Genomic DNA, 19,798 nt, shown 5'->3' with positions numbered 1-19,798 from the left:
TCGAGTGCCCTACTGTTTGATTGAGTACTCTTATTGTCAAAACAACAAAGAGACAAGGCAACCGGAGTGTTTTATTTTTCTATGCATGAGGACATCTATGGCATCTTGACAAATGGCACTATTTTCATAGAAGCTTTCGTGCCACTAGATGGCGCAAACACAAAGGCTCGACTGTTATCGACACTTGATATTCCCATGCAATGCAAGGATGCCCAATTAGAACCGTGTGTACATATAAAAGCGTTCATACACTCTGCCAATTTATTTTTGATTTTTAATGTTCCAAGCATCCATCCTTCCGAAATTCACAACAAACGTCATTTTCATAATTTGTTTCATCATGTGATTAACTTCTCAATCTCTTGTGCTTCATTAGTAGTTCAAACACGCACAATTCCCTTATCATTTGCATCACATCATTTACAAAAAACAACAGAAAAGAAAATACATAGTAAAGAGTTGTTTTCTAGGATCAACCATTCCTTAACAAATAAAAACATTTCAAAAAGCCATAAAGTGCAAAACACCACAAAAGACTTATTATATCAAATCACCTGCAGTACAAAGAAATCAACAAGCACTTCAACTGCAAAAAATAAGAATCAAGTTACATCAAATCTTTTTTTATGAAGATCTAATGTATGTTCTTTTAGTCCACAAAAACCCCATCAAGCCCCATTAGAAAAACCCAAAGACATCCCAGTTTAGAAGTGAGGAAGGATATAGCAGAATTCTGGTGAGCAAGTTTGGAGAGTGACACATGATTCTTTGAAATGAACTTGTCAAACCTACGGTCAATAGTAGGAACACAGTGTGCTAAAGCGAGGTCTGTCCATTAGGCTGCAGAGGTGAGACTTTGAGGCACAGTAGGCTAGTACTGTATGAAGGGCAACTTTTAATTTACAGTCCACAGAAGTCGAATCTAACAGCCACCATGGACCCCATGTCTTCTCCCTGTGTCCCCCTCCCTCCGGTCAAATTGCACGTTAAGCTTAACAAACGCTCAACAGACGTCTTCAAGTCTTGCTCCAACAGCCTGTAGCCCGACTCCTGGGCGTCTCCTGAGACATAGTTCTGAGTTAGATCAGTCTAGTTCTGCTCCCAACAGCATATCACTCTCCCATGATTCCACACCATTGTCACTGTCACAGCATTCTGTACAGTCATGGGCCGTGCAGTAATATCTCAAAGATATCACACCGTCTCAGAGTAATGTCTCACTTAAAGTAGACACTGCTTAAGAGTCAACGTGTACACCCAAGACTGATTATAGAATAGTATATAAGTGTAGATACATTTCCTATCGCCCATGGACATTCTTAAAACATTATTGGAAGTATATATTTGATCACCTGATGTGTGCCAGGTTTTGACGTCAAAACATTGATGAGAGGATTATTCAGCATCAGAAATGTAATGAGCTTCCTAGTCAAGGAGGACTCAACCCTTGTGTTATCTTCGGGTCATTCTGACCCATCAGTCATTGTGACCCACCGTCGTATTGCAACAACTTTACCGCATACAAAAACAAACTGAAGCATTTTCTTTTAACCGTCGGGCTGTCTCAGACCCCCCACATTGCGAAGTTTAAAAGAAAATGCTATTTATTTGTTTTTGTATTGGATAAAATTGGGTAAACACAACCATGGTTCGTTGTGAACCTTTGGGTCATGTGACCCGAAGGCAGCACAAGGGTTAAGGAAGATGAAGACCCCCCCCCACGTTTCAAGGCACATGGTCTACAGACCTGTCTAGTATAGCACAAGAGAGAACAGTCTAAAAGCGAATACAAACACAATGTGTGTATACAGAATTAACAATGATGGGTAGAAGTATTGGCACTTCAGGTGTGGTCTGGCCTCTTTTGCATCTGACGAAGGCACCGGAAGGGATACTGTACACTGTCAAACAGGAAACAGGCCTTGTGGTTTTTACCTCGGTCATGGTTTAAAAAACGTTGTCACAAGACTTGCATCCTAAAAGTCCTCGCTCCCCCAAAACATCTTGTCGTTGAACAAAATCTTTCTGTTCATTAAAATGAGTTTCAGGAAAACGCACCACAGAGGCCATCACACAAGGTCAAAAGGTCACTTGAAATGCCACTTCCTGCTTCCTGTTTCCTGTCACCACTCAAACGTCCAGCGCTGGTTTTTGTCTGCAGGGGAGCACTTCTTCATCTGGATGTCTGTGCGTCCCTCGTTGGTGCGGTAGGACGTGACGCAGGAGTCGGAGAGAGGGTGGTAGATGCTGCCGTCCTGCAATGGAGCAAACATTCCCACTCACACAACTGGAGCCCAAGGTATGGCATGCTGTCGTCCATTTGCATACAACATGCTGCCCCCCTTGCTTGTGTGCGCATACATGCAATGTGTGTGTGTCCTATAGGTTTGTATGCTTTCCTGTGCTTGTGTGAGCGTACAGGAACACACTGTGTTCCAACACCTTCTGTGGTGGCAGCGTGTGTTGGTGTCTGGGACGGTGGTGGGCGTGACACTCACGTCTCTGAACTCCCAGATGATGGAGGGAGGCCTGGGGAGTCTGTCACGAGGGCAGTGCCTCATCCCCACGTGGGTCTGGCCCTGCAGCACCTCAGCACACAGCTCTGTCACCGAGTTGAAGCGGATCTCCTTCTGTGATGTGTACTCAAAGTACTAGGAGGAGGAAGAGAGGGGTAGGGTGCGAGAGAGAGAGAGAGAGAGAGAGAGAGCGTGAGAGAGAGAGAATTTGTGTTCTCCGTTGGAGAGACACGTGTCAACACCAGTCATCTCTCCTGCCTTATCCAAACCCATTTCCTCCACCCCTGTCTCTCCTTCTCTCGACCTTGTTGACTACGACAACTAAGACGGCAAGATTTGCCCCCCTGACAGCCCGTCTTAAGGTGTGCGCGTGTGTGTTTGTGTGTATGTCTGTGTGTGTTTGTGTTTACGTGATGGCATCTCATTATGGAGAACAAAGCCATAGCCATCTCCATCACCCGGACATATAAAGACTTAACCCCCACCACCACCACCCCTCCACCCACCAACTCATCATCCAGGTGTGTTCTTCCAGCCTGTCACAAACCAAACAACAATACCACCCTTGGTGCCCTTTAAACAGCCACAGGTAATCAATCTTCACCAATGCTTCTCCCCCCTCTCCTCTCCTCTCATCTCTGCCTCTGTCCTCTCCTCCTCATGCATCTTTTAGACTGAGTAATGGTTAGTTTGGAATAATAAGAACCGCCATCTTCCCCTTCTCCCTCTCCTCACTGTCCGTGTGTCTGCCTCAAACTTATTTACCCAGTCAATCATTGGTGCCATTCACCCATTCATGCTGTCCTGGCAGGGGACAAAGCTCAATGTAGCTCATGTATCTTTTAAATGGAACTAGGTCCCAGGAGACCGAGAGACAGACACCGAGGTTCTCGTTTCACATTTGGCAGTTGTGGAAACATTGATTTTGGTCTGTCACACGTGGTTGCTTGTGTGGTGTGGTGGTGATAAGACACCTGATGCTCTGAATGCTTTGATGGGTCATCAGATCTACAAGGGTTGTGGAGGAGATCCATGGATGGGAGGGGGGACAAGTGACCCAGACATGAAATATACAACATAGAGAGATCATTATCTAGGCTGTGAATAATCACACAAGAACTCATACATATTCACCTGTCATGTTTATACTAGTATATAGAAAAGGTTGTTAGTTGTTCATATTAAGAGGGAGGGTATTTATATATAAGTGTAAGCAGCCATATAAGAAACGGTATAAGAGCTCCTCTGTGTTGAGGTATTGGAACTGTAGCTTGTCTTCCTCTGTGGTCACCAGATACTGTTGACATTCACTTCATTACATCTACCCAGCCAGCCATCCATCCCAGAGACATAAGGTCAAGAGAGGGATATGAGAGAGTGGGAGAAAGCAGAGAGGGAGGGCGAAAGGAGAGATTAAACAGAAGTGCAATACTATTCACCTGGTTGCCTCCCTGTCCATGACAGCCGAACAGAGAGATGTGCGCTCCTGTAGGACTGTGCTCTGGGGAGTTGTAGTCCAGACACTCTGAATGGATCCCAGAGCTACGAACCTGCAAGAAATGAAATATCGAAACAATAGAACACTCTTTACCCAGTGAAATAAGTCTTGCAGTATTCATACTACTGTAGCAGGTCAATGAAAAGATGTGCATCTTCACTCAGCTCATCCAAAGTGCAAGTTGGGGAAACTCACGGCTCCGTGCCAGCCCTCTCGGTCCTCAGGCACATGCAGGTCAGGGTAGATGTTCCTCAGGTACCAGTCGAAGCTCTGACACTTCAACCTGTCCCTCAGCACAACCCTCTCTGAGATGTCCCCATAAGACTCCTGTATGAGAAACACACACAAGGTTTATTCCATTTCTGAAACACTCGTTTACGGTGATTAGGGTGATCAGGTTTGTGTGTGATCAGTGTGTGAGTTTCCTGGTTATCCCAGTTTACATCCTGTTGAGGACGTCGCTACTTGTTGAGTTTGCTTGGGTGGAGCTTTTGAACCAGCCAACAGGGTGTGGTCAATGTGCACAATTCTGATGTTGGGAATGTGTTGCAGATGTTTGTCTAGTTCTGGGTGTTGCCTCTTTATAAATCCACAATGTTCGAACAACCCTCTTGTCAAACATAATTCAACTATATTAAAGTAATGCATCATTATAAGCAAACTGTTAAACTAGAGGTATTGGGTAAGGCTACAGATACAAGTATTTATTTGGGGGAGGCATTATAGTTACTTAATACACAGTATAATATATTCTATTGTATATTGTGTGTTGTGTGTAATAGACTAAATATTTAGCTAACAAACCATTAACAATTCAAGCCATTATCATGGCAAAATTTACAGAAGTGCTAGTTGTGGTAGTAGAGCTTAGTCTGCATAAGGACACCCAAACTATCCAATGTCCTTTGACTGGACAGGGTCATATTTAGCCACATGGCTCCTTCTTTCCCTCAGCTAGGGTAATTTATGGTTTGATCAAAGATCCCTGCCATTAATAATGAACATTTCCAGAGAGGTGAAACTAAGATACATGAAACTTTGAAGTCAGCCAACACTGAACCTGAGAGGCTTGGCAAGTACACACACCTTTTGACAACAATAAATCCTATGATTCTGTATCTCTGCTACTGCTGCTGAACCATAGCACCTTTGTAGCTTTTAGAGCTAATGTGATTCCAATTAGCCTGGCTTCACATCTAAATAGATTTATCATGAAAGGATAACGACATTAAGATCCGTCACAAGTCTAAATAAACGTTGGACAAAATATGACACTGAGCTTTGGATGTGCTTTGTGGAAAGAACAACCCTACATGGTACTGTACATGTAGACACAGCATGCTGCTGTAGAGGAGGACCAGAGGACCTGGATGAGGAACATACTCTACAGGTGGCCTAAGAACTTAGCAGAACTTGACACATTAAAGGCAGAGTGTGTATGTTACAAAGCTGCAACGTGCCAACAATTGCAAGTCTCTACTAGCCTTTACTAAGTGATAACTTTAATAATAATAATCTAAATGCAAATATTAGGACCAGTTTCAACTCTAATCCAAGCCTATTTAAACATATTTGAGGTGTATTTGACATAGAACCCTAGTCTTGTATTTTGCCATCGGTCCATTTGATTTCATTATCATGAGCTATCTGAATCAGGTTGCAAGTCGTATTTGAAAATGTGATTCCAGCCATGGTTCATGGGCTGTTAACCACTGTTTGTTAACTGTTAGCTGAGCTGGCTGCAGTACCTTCCTGGCCGGTGGGTTCCTGTTGTAGAAGTGCTGCTTGTAGGAGTCCATCCAGACCTCGGCGGCACGGACGGTGTTCTGGAGGAAGTTGGGCCGGGCGTAGGGGGCCTTCTTGGGGAAGACGTGGCCCACGTGAGAGCAGGGGTGGATCTCCAGGCTGCCCCCACACTGCCAGACCTGGGGAGGAGAGAGGGCAACACTTTAGATGCAGGAGCGTTAGTGTGTGTGATATGTGTTAATATAACTGATTAACTTTCTATGGCCTTATGACCTATTGATGCTTATTACAAGTGTCTGTATCTAAAGTGTTACCAGGAGCGAGCAGCACAGTTAGGGACTAATATATTAGAAATGTGGATAATTAGACCATTATAGAGTACTACCAACTTGTGGGCGGGGGGTTCTATAAAGAATTGTATACGTTACAACTATTTACATTACAACAAAATTACTCACTCAATAATTCACATGGCTCATAAGGAATGCTTATTCCCAGGATTAACGACATTGTTGAATACCCAATAAACCTGTGCCTCAGATTCTTAATCCCCCATGCTGCCACTGAATACAAATCCCAGATTGTCCAAAAAACTGTTGTTAGGACCAACTGACAGCATGCGAATCTCCTCTAGGACCTCAGATTTATGCTATGTATTTGCATATTTTAATTGCTTGTTTTTTCCCACCACAACTACACATCTCAGTAAAGCTCCCCTGGAGAAAGAGAGGTAAGTCTGCTCCCTAGTGTACATGTAATAACTGCCTGCTTGAGTTATTCTCTAAATTAAAACAATCTTGCTCTCGCTATAACATATGCTAAAAGCCAGAGAGAGCACCACACATTACTTTAACATACCAAACATTTCTGTTTATGGCATATTTTCTTTGTCTTCCAAAACACAGCTGTAAACAATGCAGGGATTATAAATGATGCATGGTGTCCCAATGAGAGCTATTTTATTTCCACATCCATAATACATCACTCGTGGGGACAGCCCATCCATCTTTCCTAAATACAGTTTTTATTGACACAGACAAGTGAAAGGGGATGGTGGCTTGGTTACAAGGCATCTCCTATTATCTAAGTTGCGATGCCATTTCGGGTGGCAGCAAGCAGACACTAAGACTCACACGGCCCTGGAGCCCTCCAACCACTCACAACAACTGATAATGACATGTTTGGACATCTATTTTGGGGAAGGCAGATACAAGATCCTTTTTGCTTTTGTCGCGATCCATTTTTTGTCCCGGTCCAGCACTCAACAAACATTTGAGGTAAATCGTAATGTTTGGAGAAACGGGGAAAAACGATGGAGAAGTAGGGAGGCAACGTGAAAAACAAAAGAACAATGAAAAGATCTGAAAACCCAGTCCTGGAGCTTGTGGCATCCCCAGTCCTGACTCACCCTAAACGAGAGCTCCAGGTTCTCTCCTCCCCACACCTCCATGCCCATATCATAGGTACCCAGGTACTCAAAGTAGGCCTTGCTCACAGCAAACAGTCCACCCGCCATGGTAGGAGACCTGAAAGGGATAATCCGCTTTATTAGACAGCTACTGTGATCAATCAGATCAGAAAAGGAACACAGATGCACAAATATAGATATTCACTCGGTTCAAAGCATCCCATTTCAGATAAGAACTCATATTCGTTCAAAGGTCATCCCGTTTCGGTCGTTCGACCAGACAGGCACCGACCTAATGGGTTCGATGCGAGACTTGCGTCTGTTGCGGTCGGCCTCGGGGACGGCATGCCACTGGAAGGTCAGCCTCCAGTCGAAGCCCCCGATCATGGGCTCGTCCGTCTGCATGTAGAACTCAAAGGTGTTCCAGTCGATGGTGTCAATGACCGGACACACAATGGTGCTCTTGTTCTCACCAATCCTGCAAACGACAAATGCAGACCATATGAATTCCTAGAAACCGGACATGGTGTCAATAGTTTTTCTACGTTATAACACGAGCACACAATATTAATCACAAAGGGTATTTATTATTTGTCCACATTTCTCTCACGTTTTAGTGGTTTCTCATTCTAAACAGGCTATGCTTGCTACTATGGAAAAATACTTGTTTATACGTCCTATCCGTCTGAGAGCGTTGTCCTTGTTTCAGGATCAGCGTTGTGACGCACCTCTCCAGCAGAGGCTCGATCCAGCCAGGGACGCACTCGCAGTGACAGTCAAGGAAGGTCAGGACGTCTCCCGTGGCGTAGGTGGCGCCGATGAGCCTCGCCCTCACCAGCCCCTCCCTCTTGTTGGTGCGGATGAGGCGCACACGCTCCAGGTTGCTGATGTACCCAGCCAGCTGAGACTTCAGATAGACTGGAAAGAGAGAAAGAGAAATAAATAGAGAGAGAGAGAGAGAGAGAGGAGGAAGGTCAAAGTTGTTATTATTTCTCTACTGTCTATTCTTTCTCTCATACGCTCTCCTCTTGTCTGATTTCTATTGCTTTCAAAAGAACAATGTTATGCCATTACTGTCAAGGGGAAAAAATATCTCTCTCCTCTCCTGAAGGATATTTATGATGGATTTTATAAAGGAGAGCCTGATGATCCCTCCTTGTCTTTTCATCCACTGTGAACACAGCCGGTCTGACAGTGGCAAGGCTGACATTCTTATTGGTCTCAGTGGTTGAGGGAGAGGAAATGATGTCATGTAAGTGAGGCGAGGTCAGCTGAGGTAATAGCCGTCTACGTAACGTCATGGAGAGAAAATCGTGTGGCCAGCAACCCAATTATCTCAAATATAAACATGACATTCAATTCAGACAGACAGTCTGAACAATCCCCTTCCCCCCGTTACGATCCTCTGTTTCTTTAATAGTTTTTTTTGCCTTCTGTCTTTCCAGCTGTCCTACTAATCCGCCTTTGCATACCTGTCTGTCAACGGCTCACTTAGACCTGTTATTGAAAACTGTTAAGTTGGCACGTCAGTTTTGGGAAGACATTGTGAGGCACACCCACAACATATGTCGGTTAGTTACTGTGTCAGTCATCTGGATGATCTTTATGCCTCATCTTCATTCTATTCATTCTAACTGCTCTTCACCCTCTCTCTGGTGGGGCGTCTCACCCCTCTCGCTGAAGTCGTCGATGAGGATGATCTCCTTCAGCAGGATGGCGGGGGTGGACTCCAGCACACTGTGGATGGTCCTGAGCAGGGTGGACCACGCCTCGTTGTAGAACGCTATGATGACGGACGTGGTGGGCAGGTGACGGTAGTCAAATATCTTCGCTCGACACCTGTAAGACAATGGGGTGGCCAAACGAGTTAGGCGGGTTCGAGCAAGAAAAACAACGAAGGAGTTCAGGTAGAGAGTAGACTTGAACACCAGACCCTAACCATGACTTCAAAACCCTTAGCCAACAACGTTATGTAGACGTCTGGGAGTTAACCGTGTCCTTTTCAAGCTGCATGGGAGCTTTGCTGTTGGCTGGTGCAGGAGAGGCATTAGGTCTGAGGCTGGACACAGGAATACGAGAGGAGAGAAATCACACCAGAGCTCCACATACAAACACAGCCCTCAGAGGCCAGGGAGAAGAGGGGGAGATAAGGGGGAGAAGAGGGGGAGATAAGGGGGGAGGGAAAGGGAGAGGGGTTGTATAGAGGAAAGGACTGAAACACCAGAGGATAAAAGAGGTGAGAAAAAAAGGCCTTTAAATGGAGGGGGTGGGAGTATAAGTATACTACTCTGTCTATGTGTGGTAACAGAAGGGTTCACCGGTGGTTCTGGCCTCACTCCAAGCCAACCACAGGCCCAGACAGATTCCCCTGTTGACTGTAAAGTCATTGAAATGTAAGAGGAGCTGCGTGTCTCAGTAGAATCACATTGAAAAGTAACAAAAACATGAGATGAATCCAAAGCGTGTGGTGTAAGTGCTCAGTCCGCTGTAGTCTCATTAGAAACGTGTGGCAGCTTGTGGAGCTTCTTATCTGTTTAATCTGTGGGTTACACATGATTACCAGATCCCCTCTCCAACCAGGATGTCATCACTTGTTAGTGTTTTTAACTGTTTTTAATGGTAAAATCTGTGAGGTGTCAAGACCTTCAGGTTTAAGGTTAGAGTTAGGGGTTGGGCTAGTAGTGCCAGGATTAGCTGTTGTTCCTCAGTGATTATAGGTTACCTGCAGTTTTTGCTCTATCGGGCTAAAAGATCTGTAACAGACCACGTTTGTTTTCATTTCTGAAATGTGAAACCCCACACACAAACGTTACGAATCTACTATATTCATGGTATTCATCCATCCCATCACAGTTTCAAAACACACACCTCTTTCGAAACAGCCCTGATGCCTATTGGGAGTCGTTACACAGCTCATTTTGAGTTATTTCTTTTTTGGGGGAGCTGAATAAAAATGAGAACGCTCTCTTTTCTAGCGAACATTCTCATCGTCCTGTCGCAAGGTCTGGGACTCATTAATAGGAGGGGCGGGGTGGGAGGAGATGTGCACTGGTGTAACTGCTCAGTGGTCTCTAGACGGGTCTAGTACTTTCGCCTGCCGAGCACCACAGAGTGGTGGTGGTGACCTGATCTAGGACCAGCTCGGCCACACCAGGGGCAACAGGGAGACACCAGCCGACGTCCGTCGGACCTGTGTACTTACTCGTACATCCTGTTGTCCTGGATGTGGCGATGCAGGGAGATCCTGTCGCTGACGTAGATGTTTATGGCGTAGCGCTCCACGCTGTCCTCCTCCAGCTTCTTGTCCTCGGGCCCCAGGTCGAGCCTGGTGGCCTTCCCCCACTCTCCGGGCGCGTTGCTGTCCGCCGGCGCCTTCACGTAAACGGGCCTGGTCGGCGGCTCCGCCGCCCTCCCCCCATCCTCCCCCCCCAGCGAGGCAAACTGCCGGACCAGCAGGGAGCGGCCCCCACCATCCTCTCCCGCGGCCCCGGAGGTGGACGCGGGGGCCAGGAACACGTAGGCCAGCCACAGGACGCCGACGAGGAAGAAGGTCTTGGTCAGGAGGTTGAGCTTGCGTGAGCAGCGCACCCTCATCGCCGGCCTCCTGCTGGCGCCCCGTCTGGCCACGCAAAGTAGTGAAGTAGCGCTACACAGTGGACACTACAGTGCCCAAGCCAGAGTCCTCTGTGGAAGATGCACACACGCACACGCACACACACACACACTGTTCAAGACAGCTGGAATAAAGAAATCAGGAATCACAGTATTAAGTATAAACTTGCAACAGTTTATGTTGTTGTTATAAAAAGTGTAGGGGTTCAACGTTTTGAGTAGACAACTTTTTAATTTTTTCAGTGACTCTTTTTTTACGTTGCCCATTCAAGCTCTCCAAACACCCAGCAATACTGACGCCTTTAAGGTCAATGAGCCGTCCAAGATATATCCTCTCCCCTTAAGTATGCCAGGTTTATCAGTGTTAAAACGGAACTACAACTGTCCTGTGTGTAATCACTACATCAATATTTGAGCAGGGTACTGTAGCTGGTAGTGACAGACTAGGGCTGAATAGAACTGAAATACCACCCTCCCCTCCTTCACCTCCCTGGACCTTTCAACTCCTGAGATATCCCTGATGATGGATTCTGTTCTCTCACACACACACACACACACATGCACACACACACACATCTGTGTGAGCACACATACACTTGTGGTGTCTGTCTCCCTACCACGGAGCTGTCTGTATTGGCAAAACTGGATTAGGAATCGTTAGGGTCTGTGTATGTGTGTGTCATGGCCACGTCTGGGTTTGTGTTGCATTGTTGAGTCACTAAGCCCGAGGGCTCCTGCTGAGCCCCACTAAGGCGTCAGCGGGCTCCTTTCACAGACCTGGTCCCCGTCCAGGGAAGACGGAGTCCTGAACTTACACTAGACAGAAAACAGAACACCATCAACAAAAACTAAAAAGTGTATCCATCCTTGCAATAGCAATCTGATCCTAAAGCTAGATTCATGAGGACTGGTCTACAGGGTTAGGCATGCCAGCTTAGAAGTTATCGTGATAATCAAACCTTGGTCTGAAAGTCCTAAACCAAGCTTTTTAAAACTTCAACCTAGTTTGGCCAATGTTTCTAATGGTATAGATATTGGGATGGAGATGGGTTGGAGGGCCATTTTTTTGTCTGTGAACTAATGCTCTCGCTTTAGCTCAGTGGTCTAATACAGTCTAGCACTGTACTGACATCTCTTCTGTCCAGGGTGGTGTGCACCAGAGCACTCAGCACCTAATCTTAAGAAAGACATGACCACAGTAGCAGCTCAGGTAGATGCTTTGCTAGGAGTTCAGTGTGGAGGGTTTAGTGTATACTGCACTACCTGCAGAGACATTCCATCCAGACACCTTGTGTACATTTGTAAAGAACACTATAAAAACTGACCAGGATGTATGCTGCATTGACATACAACCCATAAGCTTTTTACATGTCAGCCCCACCGTAAATTGCCATTTTGACATAGATCACACATTACGCTATGACACATCAGTACAACTGGTGTTCCTTGTAGTACACTGTGGAACATTCCAAAGCTCCTTGAACATTCTATTTGCCTGGACTAGCTGAACAGGACTTCTGGCAAACCTGAATCTGAGAGGGGCCTATATACAGTCAGAGGTCTTAGCCAATAGCCACTGTTAACACATAATAGAGAGAACGATCTCTCTCTCTTTCTTCACAAACACAAACAACTCTCTGATGATTACACTAAGAGTAAACACAGTCAATAAGCAGAGAAACCATGCATAATCATACAGAGTTCAGAAATGCATGGACTTCCGACACACTGACGCCTATGCCCATCTCGACAAATGAAATTATATCGAGTATTAGACTGGAAATTGAGCTCAACATTGTTGAAGGGGCATGACCTACAGCGTGATAAGCCAGACCTGTTAGAGGGGAGATTCTTAGAATGGTAAACTCAATGACACATCAGAGGAACCAGCTACTCAGTAGACCTGACCCTAAACCCTAAATTGTTCAAACTAAATGACCTGTCACTATAGTGACAGAAGTGGTATGCAACATTAGGGTATATGGTTATAACAAATGTATTACTTAGGTACCTTGCTTTACAATCACACCTCTTATAAACCTCTGACAAAACTCTTAAAGTTAAAGCTAAAGAATAATCAAACTTCAAAACAATATAAAGTAATTTGGAAGTTAGATATAATTATCTCACACAGAGCCATTTAGAGGGTAAAATCCCTATAGACCTATGTGAGAAGCAATAACAATCTCCGTGCATGAATTTATTGGACGGGGACACACTGTATAATTTTGTCACTCATGCAACTACCAACTTCTGACGGCGAACTTGCTAACTTACTTCATACTAACAAACTACATCACTGCAGTAAGATAGCTAACTCAATTGCAAGAAAATTGCCACGAGTTCTCCGTGTAACGTGAAGTTCTTAAAAAACGAAAGCAGCTCACAACACAAAACCATCAAGCGACAAATAAATGGGAGGTCGTGTCTGAACTGTCTCGGGCACCACTCATGAATTGAAGTTTATTCATTAGTTAAACGAAATACGTGTATGCTTAACCTACCTTCTCTACATTCCATGCTCTTTGCAGCGGCTGTTGAGAGTTCTTGTCACTAAATCTGACTTGTATGTAGATGTTGCAGCGGTCAGCATATCCACATCCTTCTTTCCACGTTGACGATGTTGCGCTGTTAGCAAATAGGGCTAGTCTAAAGCAACTAGCTTGGCTTCCGCCGGCGGTCACTTTTGAATGCCCAGTAAATTAATCCTTCGTGCATTCTTTGGACAATGCTGAACAAGATATGACGAGAAGTTTACGATGTATATTAAGCTAGGCTATCATATAAAACTTAGGAGTTTCAGATTTCTTTCTGAAATGTGGAGAAACTGAGCTGTCATTACCTTGGACCAAAGATCATCAGGAAGTTTGAAAAGTTGGTCACGTGACGATTTGATTGCAGGGAGGGAGCAAATGTATAGTAATGCTCCGAATAATGATGTGGTTTTAGGCCTTGACTTTAACCCCATTTTGCTGCTGAACAGGGTCGTAAATTACAAGGATATTATGTTTACCTTTCATAAAACCTTCTTAGTGTCATTCCATGGGGTGCACTGTAACCTACTAGGACATTCCTAGACAGATTAGATAGGGGGATGAGAATACAATGTGAGCTATGGAAGTCATGAAGGCATTTCTTTTTTTCAAATTGGCAAACTTGGAAGGACAAACCTTTAGAATCTGAAAGCACTAATGCATCTCAATAAGTACCCTCAAGTATGCTACCACAGGTTTACAGATAAGCTGCCTTTAATGTGACGTAACAATTTCTCTACCAGTTGAATTGCTGTCATAGGGCAGGATTGTGTTCCCACTGCTCAGACCGGACCTGCTTTACCACACACTGTGTCAAGCACCATTTTAGATCATTGTTTGCCAGACACCTGCAGCTGCAGTTCCTGACACTGTGCCAGTTTTTTTTTGTCTTCCTCCTTCTCTTTCCTTTCCTTCTCCCAGTTAAGAACAATTTACACATCTTTCTGTGTGAGGAGCGCAGTCTGGTCCAAGAGAGGTCTCGTTTCCATGATAACTTCTCCAGCCTCCGTAACAATGAGGACTCTTGTACGGGTCTCACATGTCAACCTTTCCCCAATTTAAGCAGACGGTTCATTCACAACCATTGCAGATGGTCTCATGTTAAAAATAACCCTCTTCGAGTCCTTCTACTAGTCCTTCGATTGAACGAAATATTACAAATATAACACCTTAAGTAGAATGTGAACGAGCACAGTCTCACCATCCATGTGCCATCGCAAGATGAGTCTATGCACCATGGGATATGCAGATAACCCTGACTCAATATACAAACATTTTCCCCCTGTGAACCTGAATGATTCAGATCAGTTTAGGTGAGCCGCTGCTCCATTAGAAACAGAGCAGCTAACCTAGTTAAGACGACCTGTATCCAAACAGCCCTGCTGAGCCACCTCGGTCTGATACAGCTGATTAAGCCTATTATCTTGCATGTTGTCATAAGTTGCTGCAATTCAACTGCAGTCCAGTACGGAATCTCATACTCTCCACACCTCAGTTATATGATGTTACAGTACAGGTATGCAGAAGAAGAACAGCTATGGATTTTTTCATGTTGAACTATTGGTCTCTGGTCAATATTTGACCAGAGGTGTAGTGTGTGTGGGGGAAGGGTTGTTAATCAAGGTAAATGTCGCCATCTAGTGTCTATCTAACTATAAAGGCAGGAATGTGTGTGTGCGTGTGTCAGTGCCTGTGTCTCAAGGACATGCAGTGACGCGTGTGTTTGGATGAGGGTTCACGTAAATATGAATATATGAACAAATTCGCTACCATGTTGAGCTTCACAAAACGATGGAGGCATGGATCTCGAGAAATAAACATAGTCGTGCTGAGCTACACTCAGTGATGCCACTGCATACCACGTGCACCACTCACTGGGACTTGGGTGCCCCGTGTTAAGCGCAAGGTTGCCTTCTGTCTACCATAAGGTGCCCCTATGGTAGATAAAATGGGATAAAAAGTGCCCTCGACTGTGTCCCAGTGTGCAAGAAAATGTTATGCAGTGCCCTAATGGGTGCCCCTGCAGTGGAGAAAATGGGATGAAGTGTCCTCTGGGTGCCCTTTTTATTTTTTACACCCCTGCCCCTTAGACAACCGCTGGTGTCCCAACATTGTGAATAAACTATCGGTTTGAAACCATACACATGCACCGACTAACTCTAAAGTGTCACTGCATCGTTTATGTCTGCATCACAACTCAATTTTGAATGAAGCTTTCTAACTGGCCTGTTATTTCATTACTCAAATTGCACGCTTGCTGGCCATTTCAGCCGACAGCTCAATAAATCACCCTGAATGAGAGGTCGTCTCGAAGGTCCACGTTCCATCATATAATTTAATTGAGACTGTGCAGCCCCTAGATCCTTCAGCAGTAAGGAAAAGAAGGACCTTCAATTGAGAGGGCTGCTTTAACCTGTCAATTACCCAAACTTGGACTTAGAGTCTGACCTGTCATTCAACCTTTGTGTCCCGTTAATGACTCATAATTAGGGGGGGGGGGGGGGGGGGGTAAACTCAGCATGTTGGTTCATGCACAATGTTTGTGCACTACATATTCTGTCTTGCTCAGTCTCCTCTTCCTCAAATGAACTCCCTAACCAACTAAGCTCTCTCTATTTCTCGTCGTCCCGGCAACTTCGGAGAGAGTCTAGAGGGTGTTTGTTTTTTGTATCACTATCTAGGAAAAAAGAGAGAGAAGAATAGAAGGAGAGAGAGAGAGAGAGGCTTGATGCTTATGTAAAGCAAAACTGCTTGGCTCAACTGTTCAGAGCAATGTTGAAAGATCGAGGACGGAGAGGAGAGAAGAGACCAGACTGCTTTAGAATTGGGATCTTTTCAGGAACGGGGGAGCTGTCTACAGCCCCTCTGCCAGGAGGGAACTTGTTTGTGACAGCTGCCTGGCTAAAACTGTTTGTGGCTGTACATATAGAGTATGGCTTCATCATTGTTTGCCTAAGAAGCAGTTATGTCAAAGCATCTTTATAGGAAAACAGCATCCCATGCAGTATTTCGGATGTCACAGCAATTTTATGTAAATTATTTAAATGTAGTATTATGTAAATAGACCTAAGTGAAATTAGAATTCAGTGGTTGTTTGCTAATCAGTACGCAAAGTATAAGCCTCTGTGGCCAAATGCAGTTAGAAGGTTTTTCTCCTCTTAAGAATGCTTCCCTTCTACTGGTGAGTATACGTGAAGACAGACCTGGTGGGCAGCAGGGTTGAAGCTATTTGCAATTATGTCCAGTAGAAGAGGAACCTATACAATCTGAGTTGATCTCTCTTTCTTTCTCTCTCTCTCTCTCTCTCTCTCTCTCTCTCTCTCTCTCTCTCTCTCTCTCTCTCTCTCTCTCTCTCTCTCTCTCTCTCTCTCTCTCTCTCTCTCTCTCTCTCTCTTTCTCTCTGAACACCCACAGACCCACACACACACGTGGTTAAAGGACACCGGGGGAGTGCATGTCGCCATTGCCAGCTGCATGAGTCACGGCCCGACGGGGTAACTATGCTCCTGTGGAGCCTGGGTCCTCTGACTCCTTCTGCCAGCTCCTGATAACACTGTAGGAGTTGTGCCCCCTTCCTTCTACCATTTATCAACATTCGGGGACAGTGAGATCATTCAGAACGTGGTCTCACCATGGTACTTTCTTTCATTGCCACTGGCCCCCATAAACGCACCCACCACCCTAAAATACCAATTCAATATGTTGCGATGTTCTCCCCCTTTTAATCGGTAGCTTAACTACCGGTGCATGACAGAGAGCCCTTAGCACGGTCGGTCTGTTCATATCTCAGTTTTCCAGTCTATCCCTACAGCTTACAAAAACGCCTCAGTAAAACAGATGAGTTTTCAGTACAGTCACTCTAAATCTCTCCAATAGCTTGAGTTATTGTTCTGCTCTTAACTGTGAGGCAAGCCTCCAGCGCTATCTTCTGGGATGAGGTCGTTAAGCGCTCAAAGCCAGAGTCTTAACTCCTGAATAATACAAGCTGTACATTTGGCTGTTGATAGATAAACATAAAATCCAATCGAAAAAGGGTGACTATCTTGACAGTGAATAACTGTTTGTGATGTCTTGTTTTTTATCTAGACCTTAGCCAAACGTCGAAGTTTTCCAGAACACTACTTCTACAACAAGTCCCACGCTTTTTAGACTATTCAAGAGAAAATGTGGCCTTGGCTTAAAAAAATTGAGTTAGACATGAATAAAGCATGAAGACTGTGCTGATGGGGCCCAGTTTCAGAGCTGTAAGAGAATACCTGTCACTGTGAGTAGTCTGGTTGGCCCTACGGTCACCTTGAGCCTGCACAGCCAACCCCTGCTGTCTGTCAGATGATAACTCAGCACTCTGAGAGGACACACACATACGCACACACACACACACACACTGACTGACGGGGGGAGGGGGGGGGGGGCGGTCCCTGGAGCCCTCTCAGTGAATAGCAGCAGTGATTGGAACTGAGGCCTGGATGAAGAGAGTAGCCTCAAGGTCTGTTCTGGAAGATGTGAAAGGACATTTATCTGGTTTAACGCTGATATGGAGGTTTGCTCCCCTCTTGGAAAGGAAGGGGCTGATATCTCACTAATTTTGCATTAGCCTTGATGGATTTAAATCCAATTATGGTCAGGTATAGCCCTCTTATGATGATGAATAGATGTGTTATTTTTTTCAAGGGTATATTTCCCCAAAATTCAGCCGTCAGCTCTGTGAAGCGAGGTATGCTGTGATGGTCGCATTAATAAAAGTCCTCTTCCTCAATTCCACACCAGCTTCCAGCAGCACAAAATGCAGAATGTTCTGTGGGTCAAATCATTTCACAGGAGCCGTGTCTAACTCTGCGCTTACCTCCATTTTATTAAATCGTTTTCGGTTTCCCTCCCTCTGTCTCACACTTTCTCTCTCTGTTACTCAATTTCAATTTCTCTCTCTCTTCACCCCCCTGGGTGCAGGGAATCCTAGGATATACTCTTTATTGGGTACTGGTCCCCTCTGAGTGGGGCACATAAACAATGTGTAATTAAGGACTCTCCCTTTAGATTATTTATTTTGTATCCGTCTTTCTGTTCCGCTCAGTCTTCAGTGAAGTGGTGGGCTAGGACGTTTTCATCCGTATGCAATTGCAATAAGACATTGGTATTAAAGACTAGTGAGATATGCTGCAAATCTGACAAGTTCAAGTACCTCATCTTGCGATTCGTCTTCAAACGCCCGCCAGCCCAGCTGAAATTTGAATTGTGTGAGCTGAGTCAATTACTTGAAAATACGACAAAAACAACTGTGTAGTTTTTAATGAATTTGAAAATGTATTTCTCTGTAAAAAACTGGGAAGATAGCCAACATGCTATCTAAGAGCATGCTCTTGAGAGAGTTAACCATCGCCAAATTGCAATAAGCTAGTAATGACCTCTAGAGCAGCCTGCAATATCAAATAACAATATTTTGTTTGCTGTGCCTTCACAGTAAAGGCATTCAAACACATGTTATAAACATGAAGCCTACTGTTGTAGAAAACAGCAGGTGTACTAATGTGTAGTCCAGCCATACTGTGGCAGACTTACAAAACTACACCTTGTGGCATTCTGAACAGTGTCTCCCTGATATCCTTACACAAAAACAACCTGGAGGGAGGGGGGGGATGGGTGACTGAAGCTAGGTATTCTTGCTCCTGCATTTCCATTCTAATCAACTCACATCACATCATCTCCTGTCAGAGACGGACTTCATTTCACTCGTCTGAATCACACCGCTTGTCTCTTACAGCCAAAGCTTGTTGGTCGGCGAGTGGCAACACACAGAAAATACTGACACCTAGTAGCAGATGGTTCTTCAACCTCTCCTCCCTTCCTCCACTCGCCTCCTTCCTTTAACTATGTCCTTCCTGTTGCTCTCATCCCTTTCTTTCCCTGCCCCTTCTCACTCGCCATTTTTTTCCCCAGGGAGGGAGGCTGTTATTTGTGTGAGTGTGTGGACACTGGTCTGTTTGTGGCTGATATTCAACAGTAACCTTGGGGGTGTTAAAGGACTATTAATACCAGAAGGCCATTCTTCCCTGTTTCAGTGACAGCTTTGTTCAAGAGCTAGGTGACTCTAACCGAGAATGACCAATCATAGAAAAGTTGTGGAAGACAGGAAAATTATAACATAAGGATGAAACAGTCAATGGAACTTAACTGTGTTATAACTGTTAAAGGTAAATAAATTGATAAAAGACACTGCCAGTACAGGTAGACAATAGTGGAAAACAAGCTAAACTACACAGTGTAGAAGAAAGCCTGTTAGGTGTGCATAAACAGCATGTAAAAACAATGTATTGTTTAAAACAGAAGAACACTGTGGACAACTTGACCCACGGCTGACTGGACTGATTGGTTCCAGTTAGGGAATGTTCTGCTTCAGCCATTTGTGGACTGGCTCTGAAGAGGTGTTGTCAGAGGTGTGTTGACTGGTGTGTTGTGCGGCAGTGTTGCATGACAGGTCCGCTGGCTG

General features: G+C 44.8%; 2 protein-coding genes across 2 annotated transcripts in view; both read right to left on the bottom strand.

The window, feature by feature from the left end:
• Window positions 1–51: 51 nt before the first annotated feature.
• poc1bl (POC1 centriolar protein homolog B (Chlamydomonas), like) lies at window positions 52–13,657 on the bottom strand. The gene is made up of 11 exons (XM_062486593.1): window positions 13,285–13,657; window positions 10,371–10,852; window positions 8,838–9,007; window positions 7,897–8,086; window positions 7,461–7,646; window positions 7,169–7,286; window positions 5,763–5,939; window positions 4,210–4,341; window positions 3,956–4,066; window positions 2,499–2,651; window positions 52–2,255 (listed from the first exon to the last, which is right to left on the bottom strand). The coding sequence occupies exons 2-11, from the start codon at window positions 10,760–10,762 to the stop codon at window positions 2,124–2,126; spliced, it is 1,761 nt and encodes a 586-aa protein (XP_062342577.1). The 5' UTR covers window positions 10,763–10,852; window positions 13,285–13,657; the 3' UTR covers window positions 52–2,123.
• LOC134040613 (protein Bouncer-like) overlaps window positions 5,308–19,798 on the bottom strand; it is a 25,719-nt gene continuing 11,228 nt past the window's right edge. Inside the window, exon 4 of the transcript XR_009932896.1 lies at window positions 5,308–5,323. The gene's annotated coding sequence lies outside the window, so the exon portion shown is untranslated. The remainder of the gene's footprint in view (window positions 5,324–19,798) is intronic.

Source organism: Osmerus eperlanus, chromosome 20, assembly GCF_963692335.1.
Source record: "Osmerus eperlanus chromosome 20, fOsmEpe2.1, whole genome shotgun sequence".
NCBI lineage: Eukaryota > Metazoa > Chordata > Actinopteri > Osmeriformes > Osmeridae > Osmerus > Osmerus eperlanus.
The sequence above is the reverse complement of the archived record's forward strand: the minus strand, read 5'-3'. Positions and strand labels throughout refer to the sequence as shown.

What these genes read in the sequence shown, in the direction of transcription:
- poc1bl (XM_062486593.1), bottom strand. Translation starts at nt 10,762, where the DNA reads ATGAGGGTGCGCTGCTCACGCAAGCTCAACCTCCTGACCAAGACCTTC. An exon ending in ATCGAGCCTCTGCTGGAGAG is followed by an intron (nt 7,647 to 7,896) that starts GTGCGTCACAAC and finishes TGTCGTTTGCAG; the next exon opens with GATTGGTGAGAACAAGAGCA. An exon ending in GAGAGGGCTGGCACGGAGCC is followed by an intron (nt 4,067 to 4,209) that starts GTGAGTTTCCCC and finishes CATTTCTTGCAG; the next exon opens with GTTCGTAGCTCTGGGATCCA.